Raw genomic sequence first — 15762 nt, 5'->3', positions numbered from 1 at the left:
GACGAACCTGGGTGCACGAATGGCAAAACGTCATATGCATAATGGTCACATCCGTGTTTGGCGACTTCGCGGTGAACGCACGTTGGAAGCGTGTATTCGTCATCGCCATACTGGCGTATCACCCGGCGTGATGGTATGGGGTGCCATTGGTTACACGTCTCGGTCACCTCTCGTTCGCATTGACGGCACTTTGAACAGTGGACGTTACATTTCAGACGTGTTACGACCCGTGGCTCTACCCTTCATTCGATCCCTGCGAAACCCTACATTTCAGCGGGATAATGCACGACTGCATGTTGTAGGTCCTGTACGGGCCTTTCTGGATACAGAAAATGTTTGCCTGCTGCCCTGGCCAGCACATTCTCCAGATATCTCACCAATTGAAAACGTCTGGTCAATGGTGGCTGAGGAACTGGCACGTCACAATACGCCAGTCGCTACTCGTGATGAACTGTGGTATCGTGTTGAAGCTGCATTGGCAGCTGTACTTGTACACTCCATCCAAGTTCTGTTTGACTCAATGCCCAGGCGTATCAAGGCCGTTATTCCGGCCAGCGGTGGTTGTTTCTTGGTACTGATTTCTCAGGATCTGTGCACCCAAATTGCGTGAAAATGTAATCACATGTCAGTTCTAGTATAATATATTTGTCCAATGAAGACCCGCTTATCATCTGGATTTCTTCTTGGTGTAGCTGTTTTAATGGTCAGTAGTGTATTAGATGTTTTTTGTTAAGACTGCAACTGTCATTCACTCTTTAAATGTGGTAATGCAACACTGCACCACTTACGTATTTTTTCATGTTTCGCACGACGCAATTCGAGAATTTCTCATCATCATGATCAAATATTTACATTAGTATTTTTGTGTCGTGCTGCCTGTCTTGTGCTGTAGCCGTCTTTTTATGGTTATAAGATACTTTGTCTTCTCCATTATGCAGAAAACAAGACACACGCAGCCCACCATTCTTGCTGTTTGTGAAATTTCACAGTGTGTGAGTGTGTGTGTGTGTGTGTGTGCGCGCGCGCTTGTGTTTGTGTGTTCTGCATAATGTAGTAGGCACAGTACTGTACATTAACCTCAAAAACACAATACAGCGCCAGAGAGGCACAACACATCTACATCCACACTCTGCAAGCCACCTCACGGTCTGTGGCGGAGGGTACCTTGAGTACCTCTATTGGTTCTCCCTTCTGTTCCAGTCTCGTATTGTTCGTGGAAAGAAAGATTGTCGGTATGCCTCTGTGTGAGCTCTAATCTCTCTGATTTTATCCTTATGGTCTCTTCGCGAGATATACGTAGGAGGGAGCAATATACTGCTTGACCCCTCGGTGAATGTATGTTCTAGAAACTTCAACAAAAGCCCGTACCGAGCTACTGAGCGTCTCTCTTGCAGAGTCTTCCACTGGAGTTTATCTATCATCTCTGTACCGCTTTCGCGATTACTAAATGATCCTGTGACGAAGCGCGCTGCTCTCCGTTGGATCTTCCCTATCTCTTCTATCAACCCTATCTGCTACGGATCCCACGCCGGTGAGCAGTATTCAAGCTGCGGGCAAACAAGTGTACTGTAACCTTCCTCCTTTGTTTTCGGACTGCATTTCCTTAGGATTCTTCCAATGAATCTCAGTTTGCCATCTGCTTTACCGACGATTAATTTTATATGGCCATTCCATTTTAAATCACTCCTAATGCCTACTCCCAGATAGTTTATGGAATTAACTCTTCCAGTTGCGACCTGCTGTACTGTAGCTAAATGATAAAGGATCTTTCTTCTATGTATTCGCAGCACATCACACTTGTCTACACTGAGACTCAATTGCCCTTTCCTGTACCATGCGTCTATTCGTTGCAGATCCTCCTGCATTTCAGTACAATTTTCGATTGTTACAACCTCTTAATACACTACAGTATCATCCGCAAAAAGCCTCAGTGAACTTCCGACGTTATCCACAAGGTCATTTATATATATAGTGAATAGCAACGGTCCTACGACACTCCCCTGCGGCACACCTGAAAACACTCTTGCTTCAGAAGACTTCTCTCCATTGAGAATGACATGCTGCGTTCTGTTATCTAGGAACTCTTCAATCCAGTCGCACAATTGGTCTGATAGTCCATATGCTCTTACTTTGTTCATTAAACGACTGTGGGGAACTGTATCAAACGCCTTGCGGGAGTCAAGAGACACGGTATCTACCTGGGAACCCGTGTCTATGGCCCTCTGAGTCTCGTGGACGAATAGCGCGAGCTGGGTTTCACACGAAAGCCTTTTTCGAAAGCCATGCTGATTCCTACAGAGTAGATTTATAGTCTCCAGAAAGGTCATAATACTCGAACATAATACGTGTTCCAAAATTCTACAACTGATCGACATTTGAGATATAGGTCTATAGTTCTGCACATGTGTTCGATGGTTCGATGTCCCTTCTTGAAAACGGGGATGACCTGTACCCTTTTCCAATCGTTTGGAACGCTACGCTCTTCTAGAGACCTACGGTCCACCCCTGCAAGAAGGGGGGCAAGTTCCTTCGCGTACTCTGTGTAAAATCGAACTGGTATCCCATCAGGTCCAGCGGCCTTTCCTCTTTTGAGCGATTTTAATTGTTTTTCTATCCCTCTGTCATGTATTTCGATATCTACCACTTTGTCATCTGTGCGACGATCTAGAGAAGGAACTAAAGTGCAGTCTTCCTCTGTGAAACAGCTTTGGAAAAAGACATTTAGTATTTCGGCCACACAAAGACCACACAACATACTTACGTAAATATTTTCACTTGACAACGAGAATAAATTCTCGAAACGCGTAGTGCCAAGTATGAAAAAAAAAAAAAAAAAAATACGTACCCGGTGCACTGTTTCATTATTTACATCAGAAACATTTGAGCAAAGCGAAGAGACCAGAGGTTCAACTAATGCTACAGGTGGTCAGGCAACGAAACGCGCAAATCATGCTTCCGAGTAAGAGTTCTGCGCATGTGCAATAGAGTCAGTTTGAAAACGATTCCATTCGGCTTCGATAGCCTTAAGCCGTCGGCACACGGACCGTGCATCCGAACGTTGAGCGTGCCGAGTTTCTGACGTCATAGAGTGGAACAGCACGTTCGGGAGTCTTTCCGAACGTGCAGAGCAATATCTGGCATGTCAGATATTCTGAGCGTGTGTCTGAGCGTTGACCAATGAGAGAGCACAGCGCCATCCACGCCACAAGCACGCCGTCTCCCTTCAGTACATAGTTGTGAGGTGCCATATTGGCATTCATTTCAAGCCTATAGGTGTATGTATATATGCCGTTTCTGAGCACCAGCAAATTGAGAATCACTGGAAAACCCATTGTTAACTGTGTGATTCGTTCCAATAAAATAATGAGCAACATCATATTCGTGGCAAAAGAATTACTGTACCTTGCGTATTGAGAGTAGGCTATTTGAAGGCAGCGCAAACTGAAGATGCACCCAAAACGTATTGTTCTTGGTACAATTTGTTATAATTAAATTTCAATTAGTAACATATCTACGATTAAGGTTTTCAGCAAGGCGTAACACAATATGATTAGACGCATACAGTTTGATGTTGGTTTACCGTAATGAGTAGAGTCACTGTCCTGTACTCAGCTGTTAGTTGAGGCGGTGGTTCGCCTCTTGACGCTACCAATCCCCCCCCCCCCCCCCCCTAACATTGGCGTTTTTATTGGGTTCTGATACTTTAATATTAGGTTAATATAAATATATACTATAATATTTGATGTTATGTAAATAATAAGTTCACCTTTTTTGAGGGGTGACTTTGTTTGATTGGCTTAATCTAGAGGACAGCTTGTGCAACTTACATAAAGATATTTTGCTCCTTTTTCTTTTACGCTTCGTAATTCACATGTTGCAAAGATTCTGCTACTGGGTAGGAACAGTGATCAAGCAAGACTGACCTTGGGGTTTCACTAAAATGTGGGAATGATAAAATAATGTTTATCTTATGCGGAGAAGTATTCCAATTTTGCAATGCACTGTTTGTAATGGAACTTTTATAAGCCTGTGTCCTTATTGACTGGACATGATACTTTCCTTTTCGTGGACGATGGAGTAAATGTGCGTTTTAATAGAGCTAGCATGGGAATTTTAGGCACGCCTGTTGAGTAAACAGTGTGATTTACAAACTAGAAACATCCCTCAACTACCGCTGGAGTGCGTTGCGATCGCGTATACCACGTTGGGGCGCACGTACCGTATGCACAAGTCGCATCGTTCCTGAGCGTTCAGCAGCACGTTGAACTTGGCACGCTCAACGTTAACGTTCGACAGCACGGTCCGTGTGCCGACGGCTTTACTCGAATGAACCTGATTGCTTAACAGTGTGGAGGGAGCTCCGTCGGACAGCCGCTCTCTGACCGCCGCCACAGGGTCTTTGTCTAACAATAAGCCATCTGGCCAGGCTGAGTCCTGCGGTCCCCTTCCTTGGCCACCCCTGTCCCCCTGTCCCCCGCTGACAGCGGACAAGGCCCGTAACTGCTGCTGGGACTGCACCCCCCCCCCCCCAACCGGCCAACGGTTCCGATGCAGGAAGTGAGTGCAGCGGCCACCCAGCAGTGTGTTTATAGGAGCCAGCGGACGTTCGCCTCAGCAAGTATTATCTGTCACCGAGTAGACAAGCATTGTTTACAGGCGGCAGCGCTGCGCTTTGGCTCTCTAACAGCTTCGACGCTCCTTGTGTGCTCAAAGAAAGGGAGCAAGATTAGGGTTCGACGTCTCGCAGCCGCAAGCGCTAGCATAATAACGGGTCACTTGAACCCTTCCTTCCGTGCCTCGCGAGAAAAACCCTCAAATGTCCAAGGAAACGCTTATGATTCATTATCTTCGATGAAAACCTCTCACTCCTTGCTTAGTGCAAGAAATAACTCGGCGAGCACGGTCGCCTTCCCCTGACACCTGAAATATTCGGCTAAAACACGTCCCCCGCCGACACACTGATTTCGCGAGCTCTATAACCGCTCCACGAAATTGTTCAACATTTAGGCCTTCGACCCAACCAGAGTGATGGGCAGAATTCAAACACTTTCAATGGCCCATTCCATTTCTGACTAATAGAATTCAGTTGAAGCCGCTTCTGATCAGGACCCGTTGGCTTTTACAACTGCGTCCAGCACGAGCCGACAGAGGTTTACAGCAAATGGTGTGTTAAGGTGGCCAGACAGATAACTGCAAACTTGACAAGCAGGTATTGTTAAGAGTTTTGTGCGAGCATGCACGAATACCCTTCTCTTCTACACAGTCCAAGCAAGCTCGCTCAAATATCAACCTGTGCTAGCAATACGTAGAGCTCGAAGGAAGATGATTGGCTAGTCCGCAGCTCGTGGTCGTGCGGTAGTCTTCTCGCTTCCCGCGCCCGGGTTCGATTCCCGGCGGGGCTAGGGATTTTCTCTGCCTCGTGATGACTGGGTGTTGTGTGCTGTCCTTAGATTAGTTAGGTTTAAGTAGTTCTAAGTTCTAGGGGACTTATGACCATAGATGTTAAGTCCCATAGTGCTCAGAGCCATTTGAACCCTTTTGATTTGCTAGTTTCGGCTGGTTTTCCCTTTCCGGTACGAAAAAAAAAAAAAAAAGAATAGAAGAAGAGAAAACAAAGAGTCTGCTTTCAAGATGTATCCACATGACTGTTATGGTTATTTCGGGGTAAACAGAACAATCTCTATCATGACACCAAATAATAAAAGAGCAACGCACGACGAAGGAATTAAAGAATGGAATGGATATCCTTAGATGTGATTTACATGTACAACAAACATATGATTACAATTTCACAAAAACGGGATGATTTATCCAAGACTAAGAGCTTCAAAAACTGAGCAACTCAGTAACGCGTTGGTTCACCTCTGGCCCTTATGAAAGCTATTATTCAATCGTGCCAAATTCTGTCCAATAGGCACATGAGATTGTGAATATCCCGTGATGGTTGGAGGCCCTGCCCAGAATGCTCCAAACGTTCTCAACTGGGGAGAGATCAGATGAAATTACTGCCCAAAGTAGGATTTGGAGAACACGAAGACAAGCAGTAGAAGCTTTGACCATGTGCGGCCGGGCATTATCTTGTTGAAATGTAAGCCCAGGACGGCTTGCCACGAAGGACAACAAACCAGGGCGTAGAATATCGTCGCCATACCGATATGCTGTAGGGGCGTCGTGGATGATAACCGAAGGAGGCCTGAAAAGAAATAGCACCCAAGACCATTACTCCCTGTTGTCGGGCCGTACTGGTGGCGACAGTTAGGCTGACATCCCACTGCTGTTCGGGGCATCTCCAGACACGTTTCGCCATTTCGAAGCAGGACTCGTCACAGAGGACAATTCTACTACACTCAATAAGATTCCAGGTTGAAGACATTTATCGAGACCCTGGACAGCGGGACACCAACCTGACCGTCGGCCACCATACGGACCTACAGCCAGGAATGATGGTTTGGGGTGCCATTTCTTTTCATAGTGGGACCTCTTTGCTTGGCATCCGCGGCGCCTTTACAGCCCCGTTTTGATGCCCTCCGCGGCAAGGCACCCTGGGCTTACATTTCAGCAAGATAATGGCCGCCCCCACACGGCGAGAGTTTCTACTACTTCTCTTCGTGCTTGCCAAACTCTACCTTGGCCAGCTAGGCAAGCGGATCTCTTCCCAACAGAGAACCTTTGGAGTATTACGGGCAACGCCCTCCAGCCATCTCGGGATTCTGGCGATCTAACGTGCCCTACTGGACAGAATCTGGCACTATATCCCTCAGAACGACATCCAACTACTCTATCAATCAATGGCAAGACGAATAACTGCTTGCGTAAGGACCAGAGGTGGATCAACACGTTACTGACTTGCTTAATTTCCTTCTTTTGAATAAATTATCCAGTTTTTCCGAAACTGTCATCATTTCTTTGTCTGTATATGTACATCAAATCTCGCGATTTCCGTCCCATTGCCTTTGGGTGTTTTCATCTATACACATCTGTAATACGCGATTGTTGATTTGAGTACTTTCGCTCGTCCTTCAATTTTTCCCGTACTGCAATCGATTCCAGGAGAATTTATCGGTTTAATAATGACAAGTTTCTTTAAGAATGGATGGTATTTTGTGAAAATTTTAGCATATGCAACGCTCCTCTTTGAATTGCCGTGATAGCCTTTCGATTTCATGTTGTGAAGGAGGTTTAAATGGTTCAAATGGCTCTGAGCAATATGGGACTTAACAGCTGTCACCAGTCCCGTAGAACTTAGAACTACTTAAACCCAACTAACCTAAGGACATCACACACATCCATGCCCGAGGCAGGATTCGAACCTGCGACCGCAGCGGTCCGCGCGGTCCCAGACTGAAGCGCCTAGAACCGCTCGGCCACTCTGGCCGGCTGTTGAAGGAGGGCTAGTTTTCGTATACTCGAATAAACTTGTCCACCTTGATTTGCTTCAAGTTTCTCGAAATAGGATCGCTAGGAAGGTTGCATTAGAACTAACTTTTGCTACGTATTTAATACGCTTGCACGAGCTTGCATGATTTAAAGTCGATGAAGCGTCAAGCAAGTCCTACATAATGCACAAAATTGCGGCACAGACAGTCAAGAATGCTTGCTCGTGCACGTTTGTCAGACTTGCAGTCACGTGTGTGGCCGCCTTTGCACACTGATGACAAGTCAGTCGTAGCCGAAAGTGAAGAGGAATCTAGTCGCACGTTTATTGAAACGGAGCTACTGTTGCCCGACTGCTATAATACTGACACATACCGTACTAGAAGAGACACAAGGCGATGGTGTGGCAGGATATTGAGAGCCGCTATCAATCACAATGTTGTTAACTTGCTTATATACGGCAATGTCCTGACTGATTGACTGACTCATCAAGGCCCAGCCCAAACCGTTCAAGACAGTCTTGAACCTTGGAGAGAGTGTTGATCTTGGACTGTAGGCGTTGTTTAAGAAGGATTTTACGAAAGTGAATTGGTATTTGACTTCTTGGTTGGATATAAAGAAATCTGCGTTAGGGGTTGAAAGTTTCTATGGAAATATCACGACAAGAACGCAAAAGACATGATCAACGAAAACCTTGGACTCCACCTACCAGAACTGCTTTTTGGTCAGAAATTCATTCGGAAAAGACCCTTGTACTATGGCTTTCATTAGCGTGTAAAGTTTAAAAGGTGTTGCAGTTTGTAAACAACATAAAAATTCGATTAAAAAAAAAAAGAAAAAAAAAAGCAAATCTGTGCATACCGCACAGTCTGCGTGAGCGAAACACCGGGCGCTAAGCTACTTATTTAATATTGCGACATATTTCGAAGTACGATCCCATCATCAGGCAAAAAAAGGTAATATAAAAACATTTAACATGAAAATACATGGTTTTATCTTGGCAAGTATTCTGGTCTACTCTGTTAATCAGAAATTGCTGTATTCTTGTGTCGTATTGAGTTTCTTCCATTCGCTGTGGCTATCTGTTTACAAACTTGTAAAGAACACACAGAGTACGCTGCAAGAGGACAAATATCTATGATGCACAGAGAAGTTCAAAATACGTGCCTACATAGAAAACAAAGATCTGTGTGGTTTCATGTCAAATTTTTTGTACTGCCTTTTTTTGTGTTTGAAGGTAGGGCCGTAATTGAAAACATGTTGGAAACTGTAACGAGTAACGGTCCCTGAAAAACCTGTTTACTCACACTCTCTTTCTGAAAGGCAGCAATCGCCCGGGTACAAAATACGCGTCGCAAAGTAAATGACTGCAGACTTACCTTGCTGAAGAGGCGCTGCTGCTCCGCCACCAGACGCCTGGGCGTCACGACGCCCGCCGACGCCGCCGCCTCCAACACCGCCCGGACGCCGGACCTCACCAGGAAGGAAGCCATTGTTGCAGGGAGTCACGAGTTCACCACCACACCTAACACGCGCGATACCTGTAGCGTCTGGGTCGGGACGCAACGCTGGAATGAAGCCCGGCCAGCGGACCCGCGCCGGCTAAGCTACCAACCCCGCCGCAGCCACCAGTGCGCATGCGCGATCAACACGCCGCGTGGTGGGAACCGGCGGAAGGGGGAGGGAAGCAGTACAGTGTCGTCTTATGATTGGGGGGCAAACGAATCAAACGCGTCAGCCCAGATCACAGGGGCATGAGTATACGATACACGTTACATTCTTTTTCAAATGGCTCTGAGCACTATGGGACTTAACTTCTGAGGTCATCAGTCCCCTAGAACTTAGAACTACTTAAACCTAACTAACCTAAGGACATCACACACATCCATGCCCGAGGCAGGATTCGAACCTGCGACCGTAGCTTTCGCGCGGTTCCAGACTGTAGTGCCTAGAACCGCTAGGCCACTCTGGCCGGCTGAATGCGTGTATATCTGGGACTGATAAACAAGATCAGATGTTATCGTATTATTTATGTGAACTAAAGACTATCCGCTGGCCGAAAAAACTATTCTTTCATGTCAGTGACATGCTAGTTTTCAATTCTCTATATCTGTACAACAAACACTCAGGAAATAAAATTACGTTGATCGATTACAGAATGAACATTATAAAGGGCTTCCTTCCACCAATGGACGTTCCACGAAATGTGAGCAAGAAACATCACAAACACACACACGTTGTGCAAAAGCGGGAAGCTAGTGCAGGGAAGAAGCTAGTTATGGGGAAGCGGTGTAAGAAGTGCGCGGAACAAGGCAAGCGTCCTGATACACCATACGAGTGTACAACCTGCCCAGACAAACCTGGATACTGCTTGAACAGCTTTATAATTTCCCAGATTTTTGCGAAAGAATTTGTTGTGCTAAATTTGTTTTAATAGCACCGCAACTGAAGTGATGGGGGACACGAGAGAAGCCTCCACGTAGGGTGTGTTTCGCTTACTAATTTCTACACATCCGGGCGTCCCCTTTTAATTTATTTAATCGTGTCTGAGCTACATCTGTAATTAATTAATACGCTACATATACTAGATTACAAATACAAGTAAATGATAGTTATTCATTCATATATACATTCATGATCTTCACATATTGTAAGTCGTCATTATTGTCTAAAGCAAGGCTCATATCTCTCTCCAGTGTTCGGCACACTTCACTGCAGCGTCGTTGGCCCACCACAGGTCTTGGAAAGTGCATGGGGCCAGCAAAGATGGACAGGTCAGCAGGTGTGTCATGGTTTGTTTTCCTCCACATTGGCAGGGCTCCTCTTCGGCGTATCCCCACTTGATCAGGTTATCATGTGATCTTCCCATTTGACATCTAAGTCTATTTAGGCTCTTCCAGACTCTCCATTCCAATTGTGATCCAGCAGGAAGTTTTTCTTTAATGTTCCAACTTTTCAGACTGCCTTTATCCAATTTCTGTTTCCACATTGATTCTCTAGTTGTAGACTGACTTTTGATTAGTGGACGTTCAACTTTTATGAAGTCTTTCCTAGATTTAAGTCTTGCCTCCGCTGGCTGATGTGCGTACAGGGGATGTCTTCTATCTTCGCACTGCCTGCTTCGTTCGGCCATCGCCAACGTTTGCCGTCTGATCTGTGGGGGGGCTATTCCAGAACACATATAAAGGAGATCACGGTTTGTAGGCTTCAGGCATCCCGTGATTAATCGACATGAGGCATTCAGTGCTGCGTCTAGCTTCTGAGCATGTGTCGATCTTCTCCAGACGGGGCATGCATATTCAGCTGGAGCAAAGCACAATGCCAGGGATGATGCACGTAGAATTTCAGGGTTTGCTCCCCAGTGTGAGTTGGTAAGTTTACGGATTATGCCGTTCCGTGTGTTGACTTTCGCTCTAGTTTTTTCTACGTGTTTCTTGTAAGACAATGTTCGATCTAACGTGACTCCAAGATAAACTGGGTTTGGGCAGTGTTGAAGTTTAACTGAGTTCCATTCCAATTGTAATTCCCTGTTTGCTTCCTTGTTGTTTAGATGAAATAAACAAGTCTGCGTCTTTGCTGGATTAGGTCGAAGCTGGTTCCCGTTGTAATAATCAGTTAGTACTTCTAAGGCATCTGTTAGGTTTCTCTCAATCTGTTTGATTGATCTAGATTGGCATGCAATGGCTACATCATCAGCATAGATAAATCTTCTTGTCGGTCCAACTGGTTGGTCATTTGTATACAGATTAAAAAGTAGGGGGGACAAAACACTACCTTGTGGGAGCCCGTTCTTCTGGTTCCTCCAGCGACTTCTTTGTTCTTGAAATTCCACATAGTATCTTCTGTTGGAGATCAGTGATCTCACAACTTCAGTAAGGTGGTAGTTTCCCGTCATTCTGAAAATTTTTCCCAGGAGGATTTTGTGGTTTATCGTGTCGTAAGCTGCTGATAAGTCGACAAACACCACGCCAGTTTTTTCTCCCTTCTCAAATCCGTCCTCTATGTATTGTGTTAGGCAGAGGACCTGGCCAGTGCAAGATTTACCTGGTCTGAATCCTGCTTGTTGTGGAATGATTTGCCTGTCTAGTTGTGGTGCTATTTTATTCAAGATAAGACGTTCATATAGCTTGAAAGGGCAGCACAGCAGCGATATTGGACGATAGTTCTTAGCATCATCTCTTGGTTTACCTGGCTTTGGGATAGCTACTACCTTGGCCTTCAACCATAGCTTAGGTATCGTCTTGTTTGACCAGCAGAGATTATAGAGTTCTAAAAGCCATTCCTTAGCTATGGGCCCTAGATTCTGTATAAATTCATTAATGACGTCATCGGGACCCGCGGCCTTCCTGGGTTTCAAGGAACTGATAGCAGCTTCCAGTTCTGTTGAAGTGAAGTATGGCTCAGGTGGTATTTCAGTCACTTGTGGCCTCTTATATGAGGTGGCAGTCTTACTGTTCCTGGTTGGTTTACCATTCAAAAGGAGCTGATGTGCGATTTGGTTAGCTGTTACGGAAACCTGATCCTTGGGGGCTGCCGGGTCGCTGGACAATCGCTTTATGAGGTTCCAAGCTCTTCTGCTACTGTGCTTCATGTCAAGACTCTCCAACGTATGTTTCCAGGACTCTTGTCTGTCTTTGCTTATAGTTTCAATTAGCTGATCCCCAAGTTTTATGGTTTCTTCACTGAAAGGGTCCATGCTGTACTGCTCCAGGTATTCGTTATATATTTGTTTCATGTCGTTGGAAACTCCAGGAATGTAGAGTGTTCTGCAGCCTCTAGGTATGCTGAGTCTTGCTGATCTTTTAACAGCTTGGACGAACTTTCCGTAGTTTTCAATGTTTGATGGAAAATTTACGATTTCCATGTCTAAGGTGTCCGCAAATTTTTTCCAGTTGGCCCTTTTGAAGTTAAAACGTCTTTTAAAGGGTACTTCTTGTGGCAGTATTACTGGTCTAAACTTTAGCATGATTGGCCTGTGTTGGGTCTTTGGGATAGGGTTGAGAACGAATTTGTTGCATGACCCGGACAAGGTTTTGGAAACAAATATGAGGTCTGGGTTATACCCTCTCTTCCATCTTGCACTGTTGAATGACGCAGGCTGTTTCTGATCATGGATGAGATTCAGCTCGTGTTCTTCTGCCCAGCTTTCCAGTAGTTCTCCATCCTCATTTGTGTCTTGATAGCCCCACACTCTATTGTGACAGTTAAAGTCTCCCATTATTAGCTGTGGGTGACAGACATGTTGGCTGAAAGCAAACCTTTCCCCTGGCGGTTTATATATTGATGACACCGTAATGCTTCCGATAGTAACAGAAATGATTTCCGTGTTGTTAACGGTGTAAACTTGAATGTTGGATACTTTGATTCCATGCCGAATAAACAGAGCACTTCCATATTGGTCGTGAGGGCACTCCTTCACCAAGGTCATCCCAGGAATATTTGGACGGCGTTGTGATGGCCCTCTATGTGTCTCCTGGAGGCACAGGACGTCGCAGGAATGAAGTTTACATGTGTTGGATATAAGTTCTTCTTTTTAAGATGATATGCCCTCGATGTTGAGAGATATGACTGTCAAACATGGCTCTGAAAAGGGCCTTTTCTTCGTTTTAGATTCTGAATACATGTCGTTTTAGACGTAGCTCAGTGTGTGGAAGGATCTGCCGGTATTTACCGTTGCCCAGGGGACGCCCGACTGTACTTGTACAATCTTCTGGGAGGCTCCTTCCTTGTCCCCCCGGGCGTCCCCTGGGCGTCTATGATAAATGTAGACGGCTAATTCTCTCATACCAGGAGCAAACATACTACTAAACTGAAGACCTCTGTCAGAGACAATCTTAAAAATTCGCATTTGAAGTAAATATAATTTCAAATGAATCCAGTTTCCTGTTTCCTTTTTTTCTTTCTTAAGAATTTGCGTTTGGAATCCAAATTTTTCCTGAATGCAGTGGATTTGTTGCTTGTTTGAACTGTATTTTTTGTTACATTATCAACAAATCACGAACATTTGAATGACGCCTGTGACCCTTATAGGTGTCAGACAGCAAACAGACTTTAAAACATAACCACAGTACAGTCGAAGCTTATTTGAAGTGATGCATTTAAGGTGTCATCATTAAGTCGGTATAGAACATGATCCTACAGATCTCACAAGGCCTTGACGTCAGCCTGTAGCTCAGGTGTGCTTAGGAGCGTCAGTTACGAGCGGTACCGGCCCTTTCGGAGTGTTACCGGCCCGCACTAGCACGTTGCCGGGCCGTTCTGGAGACCTGCGCGCCTGCACCGATGCCGCAGCGAAAGTGTTAAAGGCCGATTCACACTGGACATCAATGGAACATAGCGGAACGGGACTTCTACATCTACATTTATACTCTACGACCCAATGTGAAGAGCCTGGCAGAAGCTACATCGCACCGTACCAGTTATTAGGGTCTATCGGTCTATCCCATCCAATCCACGTACGGAGCGCGGGAAGAATGGTTGTTTACATGCCTCTGTGGGTGCTGTAGTTAAGCTAATCTTGTCCTCACTGTCCCTACGGCAGCGAGGGGGTTATAGTACATGCTCAGAGTCGTCATTTAAAGCTGGTCCTCTAAATATTGTAAACAGACTTTCTCGGGATAGTTTCCGTCTACCCTCAAGACTCTACCAGTTCAGCTCGTTCATCATTTCTGTCGCACTCTCCCGCACGTCGAACAAACCTTTGACCGTTTGTGTTGCCTTTCTCTGTATACGTTCAATATCCCGTGCTAGTCCTATTTGGTACGGGTCCCACACATTTGAGCAATATTCTAGAACCGGTCTCACGAGTGATTTCTGAGCAATCTCTTTTGTAGACTGATTGTATTTCCATATTATTCCACCAATAAACCAGGCTCTGCTACCTGCTTTATCCACGGAATCTATGCGGTCGTTCCATTGCATGTCCCTGTCCGCCCCCGGTAACTGAGTGGTCAGCGCGTTGCCGGCACGGTAGCTCAGCGTGTTCGGTCAGAGGGTTAGCTGCCCTCTGTAGTAAAAAAACTGAGTTAATAGATCAACAACGAACTTAAAAGGGTGTCTTACGACGTCCGCCCCGATCGGATGCAAAGAACGAAAAAACGAACAAAATGAAATTAAAAAAAAAGTGGTCAGCGCGACAGAATGTCAATCCTAAGTGCCCGGGTTCGATTCCCGTCTGGGTCGGAGATTTTTCTCCGCTCAGGGACTGGATGTCGTGTTGTCCTAATCATCATCATTTCATCCCCATCGACGCGCCGGTCGCCGAAGTGGCGTCAACTCGAAAGACTTGCACCAGGCGAACGGTCTACCCGACGGGAGGCCCTAGCCACACGTCATTATTATTATTTATTGCATGTCCCTACTAAGAGTTCCACCCAGGTATTTCTATGAGTATAAAGATTCCAACTGTGTCTCACTGATATTATATTCATAGCATACTAAGCTTTTTTTTTTTTCTTTTTGTGAAGTGCAGTGTTTTACATCTCTGAACATTTAAAGCAAGCTGCCAATTTTGCACCACTTTGAAATCTTGTCAAGGTATGACTGAATATTTGTAAGTCTTGTTCATACTGTACTTCGTTGTACATAACTGCGACACCTGCGAAAAAGCTGAGGTTACTGTTATTATTGTCCGCAAGAGCATTTAAAATACAAAATGAACAGCAAGGGATCCAAAACATTTCTCTGGAGTACACCGGACGTTACTTCTAGGAGCACACGCCGTTTAGCGTGGAGGAGGTTCTTCTGTTAGAGGTATCTCATTATGTTTGAGCTAAGAATGTGTACTAAGATTTTACAACAAATAGCTGTCAAGGATATTGGACGGTAGTTATGCGGATCACTTCTGCTACCCTTCTTGTAAACAAGTGTGACCTATGCTTTCTTCTTTTTTGTTCGAGGGATCTACGATAGATTATAGTTTACAGAATGGCTAACTCAGCTGCAAATTAGGTGTAGAATTTGATAGGGACTCCATCAGGCACTGATGCTTTATTGTACAAGGTGTACAATTTTGCTTCCGCCGTTTGCCGATAGGTGGTGACAACTCTAAGTAGTGGTCGAAAGAAACAGATCGCAGATGTCAGGCAGTTAGCTTGGACCTCGGTCAACATAATCTCATTCAAACATTAGTCGATTTGTGTCTGCAACATAAAGTTGTTCTTGATTGAAAACGTCAGTTTACGAGCCTAATTCTCGTCATTTGCGGGAGGTGTTACTGTTTTGTTTCAGTATGAAGAAAACAGCGTCTGAGTCTCATCGAATGCTCTCAAGTACGTATGGTAAGGACGCTATTGGTGAAAGAACGTGTCGTGAGTGGCTTCAGCGCTTCAAGAAGGGTGATTTTAACGTCGTAGACCGGCATAGTGGTGGAAGAGAGAATGTTTTCGA

At 45.2% G+C, this 15762-nt stretch overlaps 1 protein-coding gene across 1 annotated transcript in view; it reads right to left on the bottom strand.

Annotated features, from left to right (window-relative positions):
• LOC126204013 (sarcoplasmic calcium-binding protein) overlaps positions 1-8867 on the bottom strand; it is a 186685-nt gene extending 177818 nt beyond the window's left edge. The window contains exon 1 of the mRNA XM_049938442.1: positions 8754-8867. Coding sequence (XP_049794399.1) covers positions 8754-8867 — 114 coding nt within the window. The remainder of the gene's footprint in view (positions 1-8753) is intronic.
• Positions 8868-15762: the final 6895 nt, after the last annotated feature.

Source organism: Schistocerca nitens, chromosome 9 (genome assembly GCF_023898315.1).
Source record: "Schistocerca nitens isolate TAMUIC-IGC-003100 chromosome 9, iqSchNite1.1, whole genome shotgun sequence".
NCBI classification, from domain to species: domain Eukaryota; kingdom Metazoa; phylum Arthropoda; class Insecta; order Orthoptera; family Acrididae; genus Schistocerca; species Schistocerca nitens.
The sequence above is the reverse complement of the archived record's forward strand: the minus strand, read 5'-3'. Positions and strand labels throughout refer to the sequence as shown.